This window comes from Aplysia californica, unplaced genomic scaffold, assembly GCF_000002075.1.
Source record: "Aplysia californica isolate F4 #8 unplaced genomic scaffold, AplCal3.0 scaffold00680, whole genome shotgun sequence".
Taxonomy (NCBI): domain Eukaryota; kingdom Metazoa; phylum Mollusca; class Gastropoda; order Aplysiida; family Aplysiidae; genus Aplysia; species Aplysia californica.
The window spans coordinates 324,149-329,822 of NW_004797950.1; the positions used below are offsets into that span (position 1 = coordinate 324,149).

Genomic DNA, 5,674 nt, shown 5'->3' on the forward strand with positions numbered 1-5,674 from the left:
CCCCCCCCAACAAATCAGTGACATAACACACTTCGCTATAAACGTAAATAAAACTACTTTAAACAATTCATATTTTGGCGGGTTTTTTTCCTGCATATTTGAGCAAACCAAGATAATAATTACAAAAAAACCCCGCCTCCACTTCTTGGACCCTGAACATATAGGTCCAATTATTGCGTGGCCGGTAATGCGACCGGACGGGGGGGATCCACGCGGAAAGGCAAACAGGGCGCCGACAGAGCGGGTCAGTGAGGCGCGGAGATAGTCTATGGGAATCTACCTGGTTCCTCCCGGATTTCTCAGGGGCACCGTGGTGAAATCAGGCGCTCGTCAAAATAATAAAAATTGAAGAAACTGGCTTTTTTTCAGGTTTGGTTATTTTTATCGAATGTTTTTTTTGTGGCTTAATACCTTTCATACATTTTTATTAAAGAACTAACTTTTGTGTGGATTATACTGAAAAACGTTGATTAAAGGCATAAAAGATGTAAATTTTTAGTTTCCACGGACTCTCAAGCTAAGGAAATAATGCAACCGAGGCGGCCATTTTCTCGCTAGATTTATCTCTGAAATCAGGCGACCCCCACCTCCTTCAATCACCAATATCTTGACCTGTATCTATGTTAAATAGATATTTTTTCCATCAAAAGCAAGGCAAATGAACAGGCGTTAAGATGATACCAATAACTCCATATGCCCCAAAAATGTACGAGCGCGTGAATCCACCGTGTCGTGAGACTTCTAGCAGCGCGACAGACTGGAGAACTCATGACTTCCGCCTCACTGACCCCGAAAGATCTGCGCCTTGATGACGTCATCAAAATGCGGGCCGAGGCTGCAGTGTATGGAGACTATTACGGCGATCCTTTTGGGGTGAAACGTTTTATGCTGTAACTAAGATCGTACATCTACGATCTTTGCCTGTAACTAGATCTAGCTGGGTACCCGTTCTATGAACGGAGTCGAAAGAATCGATCGTCCAAGTCATTGTGGAAACAGTGCGCACTGCTTGTGAATGGAAGCCTCACTTATTTTTACAATGGCGTCTAAATCAGATTTAAATCAGTTTAAATCAGATTTAAACGAAACTAATGAAAAATTGAAAATTAAACTACAGTGAATTTAGACTCCTTAATGGCACCCTTTACATGATTCTGAAAAACCGTTAATTTTTTTTTCTCCAAATTTGAAAGTTCAGTGGTTTGGAAGTTTAAGGCGACCAAAGTGACGAACTTTGACAAATAGAGATAAAATGGCTCTTCGGCTCTCCTTTTATGAGAATAAAGAACGTGATGTTAGTGATTAGGAGATACTGTTTGCACATAAATCTTCCGGTCGTTTTTTGTTGTTGTTTGTTATAGTTTCATGATTTTTGACTGACATATTATCGCGTTCCCCTTTTTGCTCATATCAAAACCATCAGGGAAAGAGCTCTAGCTCTATTTGTAGACATTTACGCTCCCATCAACACAGTTTAGGTCATTTAAGAGACGGGCTGCTTTAACTCTACAGGTACAGGTTTTAATCATTGCGCACGAAAAATAATGTGTCTTGGCTCATGAGTCAATACCAATAAATCACATTCCAGTTGTGGGTGGTTGGCGGGTGCTCTGGTGTGGTTTGCTTCCTCTTTCCTATCATACATCTATCGTCTTTATCTCTCCCCTCCTTCTTTTTTGTGTTTGACACTCTCTTGTAACATCTCTAATCTTCGGCACTTATATGACCTTACATATATATTGTGTTGTAAGTGTCGTAAAACTCTTACTAAAACTAAAAACAGTTGATCTTATAATGTTGTATGTGTGTGTGTGTGTGTGTGTGTGTGTGTGTGTGTGTGTGTGTGTGTGTGTGTGTGTGTGTGTGTGTGTGTGTGTGTGTGCTAATAAATCAATCACATTCCAGTTGTTCTGATCATGTTGTGTGTGTGTGTGTGTGTGTGTGTGCTAATAAATCAATCACATTCCAGTTGTTCTGATCATGTTGTATGTTTGTGTGTGTGCCCTCAGGTATCGTGAGGTTCAACACGCACGTGAACCACGTGATCATCCAGAGCTTCATCGACCCCCACTACCTGTGCATGAACTCCTCAGGGAGGCTGTATCTGTCGGTGAGTGACACTTGATAACAACGACAATGATGATGATGATGATGATGATGATGATGATGATGATGATGATGATGATGATAATAATAATAAATAATAATAATAATAATAATAATGATAACAATATTGATGATAATAATAATAACAGTGATAATAATAACAAAAACATTAACGATAAAGATAATGATATTAATAATAACTTCAATAATAACAACAATTATAACAACAATAATAGTAATAACAACAATAATAATAATGATAACGGTAATAATAATGATAATGATAATTATGACAATGATAATGATACTAATAATAATGATACTAATAATAATTACTAATAATAATGATACTAATAATAATGATAATGATAATGACAATGATAATAATAATAATAATAATAATAGCAGATTTTCACCAGGAAAGTGCTCAATGCTCAGACGTCTAACTGGCAGTTGTTTGAATCAACAAAAATAGCAGCAACAAAGCAACAACAGCAACAACAACAGCAACAACAACAAAACAACAACAAAGCAACAACAGCAACAACAACAACAACAACAACAACAACAACAATAAGTACAACAATAACGACAACAGCTGCAGCAGAAGCAGCGAAAACAGCAACAACTCTAGTAACACCACCTCCACCAGCACACTCACCGCACCGCATCTTTTTCCACCCTGCATGTATTTCCAAGGGAAAACTCGTATCTCAAGGAAGCCTCACGTGAAAATATTGAAGTTCACACGAAATGGAAACACCCCTTTTATCTACTCACCCGGAAAAAAATACCGCGCAGTAAAACTCGTTGACTATAACCAAACTAAAACCGTATCAGAGATTCGAACCACGTTCATCCGCAACGATGGAAGGCACAGTATGTCTGATACCTACTTCATCCATCTATTACTATGTTGTTCTTGATTATGGTTTTTATTATTTGTTTCCAACAGTTAGTGACTGTTACTCTCCCAGATTTTTCTCCTAAACTCCGCCAATGCTTTAAAAAAAAATGTCCCAGTGAAGCTGATAGTTCTTTCTAAACCTTAAAACTTCTTCTGTTTTTCTCAGAGCCGTCCAATGTTCCAAATTGTAGAAACTTTTCGTCAAATTACCAATTTTTCTTCTTATTTTTTTTTCTCAAATAAACAGACAAAAACAAACATTGACTTCTTATTTTGTGGGTGGTTGGCGGGTGCTTTGGTGTGGTTTGCTCCTTCTTTCCTATCCGACATCTATCGCCCTTGTCTCCCCTCCTTTTGTGTGTGTTTCTCTCTTGTAACACTTCTAAATCTCGGCACTTATACGACCTTATTGTGTTGCAAGTACCCTAAAACTCTTACGAAACTTCTCATTTTTGTTTTTAAAAAAAAAGGGGGGCGGGGGGACAAACTAAAGATGATACCGATTTCCCTGACAGCTAATGTTGACCTCTGCTTTCCTTTGAACTCCTCAGAAAAGTCTGAGCCAGGACTGCTACATGAAGGAGCGGAGCCTGTATCCTAACGGCTCTTACTGGCTCTACTACGAGTTCGTGCACCACAGCCGGCCGGACCGGAAGCTTCTCCTCGGCGTCGACTGCGACTCGTTGCCTGGATACGAAGCCAACGCCAGCAACCAGACGTCCAGGTTCATGTACGACAAGGTTCCGGAGGAGCAGATAAAGGCCCTGAAGCAGATGTTGCAGGTGTCCCAGCGACCGGCGCCGGCCGAGAAATGCACGCCCCAACCCTGGAGGGCACCTGAAAAAGACCGCAGAGCTCTGCGTCAGAAGCTGAAGGCTCGCTGGTGCTGGAATATCAAGCGGATCAGCCGCAATACGAAATACATCCGAAACTGCTACAAGAAACACAAGCAGTGTCAGGCTCCGAGTGAGCTGGGCCCGGCCGACGCCGCCCGCCCGCCGAGAGCCAAGATCTGCGTCTGTGACATTCTGCGACAGATGATGCGGAAGCCGAAGAGAGCCAAGAGGAAGTGTTTGATCAGGAAGGTGGAGCGTTATCTCACACACAGGAAGCTTAGGCCTGACCTCAGGAGAATCAAACTACTGGCGCAGGCTTTGTTAAAACATTACCAGGCAATTTCTCGTCGGATTCGAAATCTTACGAAAAAGAAACGTCAGCGAGAGAAAAAGGATGGGGCGGCGGTGGCGTCGGAGGAGGCGGAGGGGCAGGATCACTACCCAGTCCTGAAAAGAAAACGGAAAAAGTCTCGGCATCGAATCGTCAAACTGAACCAGTTATTGGACAAATACCAGAGTGAGCTAGTTCTCCCGCCGGGGGCCGAGTCCGGGTCGGGGTCAGCCGGAGGTCAGTCAGCGGCGGGGTCCGACGGCAGCGCGCCGACCTTGTCTCCAGAGTTCAAGGCCGACTTGGAACAACTGTCTCCGAAACGACACCGGACCCGACACCCCAGGAAACATAAGGGACGGCGCCGGCGCAGACGACAGATGGCGCGTAAACAGAAGCGGAAGTTGGCCATCTCCTCGGCCCCGGACTAGGCAGAGGTCAAAGAACATGTACTCTTGTACTGTTACCTAATCGCTCGCTGGTACTGACGTCCGAGCTCTACGCTTTAACCACTTCCCCCCGGGGGGAGGGGCCCGAGGAGGCAGAGACTAGGTGGCTTCTGTGTGGATCTACTGGGAGTTGTTCCGTGTGTGGCAAGGGCCTTTTCGGTTCTGTTGATAATGGGCCGTTTGTAGATAAGAGCTTTCCTTCACGGCATCACCAGAAACAGATCGCAGAATCTTCCCCGAATGGATCTGCTTCACTTAGAGCTACAATTGTTCCCAAGCATGCCGTGTGTGTGGTGTGCCAAGATCCGAACGTTTGTCACTGGTTATCTATGGCAACACCTCGGTGGAAACAAACCGCTATGGTTTTTTCGGAACGGAGTTGCAGTGCCTTGTGCAACGGGGGCGTTCTGATTTTAAAAACAAAACTGGAAGCCCCTCGTCCTTACTACTGCAGGGGGATCTGTGCACATGCCACATTGCTGCGCTTCCCGGTTTGGGAGCAGTGCATTGTGGTTGGCCAACTGCAAGACGGAATGCGGGGATCGGCACAGAGGTTGGAACTCCGCTGTGCTTGGAAATGGAAACCCACCGTGCTTAGAATTTCTCTGGGGGTAGCAAACGCTTCCTTACATTTAATCATGCTAGAATCAGCGTGCTTGTTTATGTGTGAAAAAAACCCAACAACCCATCTCATAATAATTGACGACATTCTTCATAGCCACGAGCTCGCCTTGTCTTCAAGGTGCGAGCCCGGCTGGCCAATACTTGTCTTTAAACTGTACAAACTACACCCACACCTTCTCGATTCCTCCATCGCTGTCCACATATAGGCGAGACAGAACAGTGTTATTTATTACAAAGGGTGATAAGTCTTGGGCTTTTGCTGGTGAAGGAAGAAGAGCCCCTGGTGACAACAGAGAGATGTGCAGTTGGTTTGTTGAGGGGAAGGAGAGACTTGAAGCTGGAGAGAAATTAGAATAGACGAGAGTTTTAAAGATGTGTGTGTGTGTGTGTATGTGTGTGTGTGTGTGTGTGTGTGAATGTGTGT

General features: G+C 43.8%; 1 protein-coding gene across 1 annotated transcript in view; it reads left to right on the plus strand.

Moving 5' to 3' along the window:
• The window catches only part of LOC101853120, a 36,714-nt gene extending 31,046 nt beyond the window's left edge, over positions 1 to 5,668 (plus strand). Inside the window, exons 2-3 of the mRNA XM_005108337.3 lie at positions 2,010 to 2,110; positions 3,565 to 5,668. Coding sequence (XP_005108394.1) covers positions 2,010 to 2,110; positions 3,565 to 4,608 — 1,145 coding nt within the window. The 3' untranslated portion in view covers positions 4,609 to 5,668. The remainder of the gene's footprint in view (positions 1 to 2,009; positions 2,111 to 3,564) is intronic.
• Positions 5,669 to 5,674: the final 6 nt, after the last annotated feature.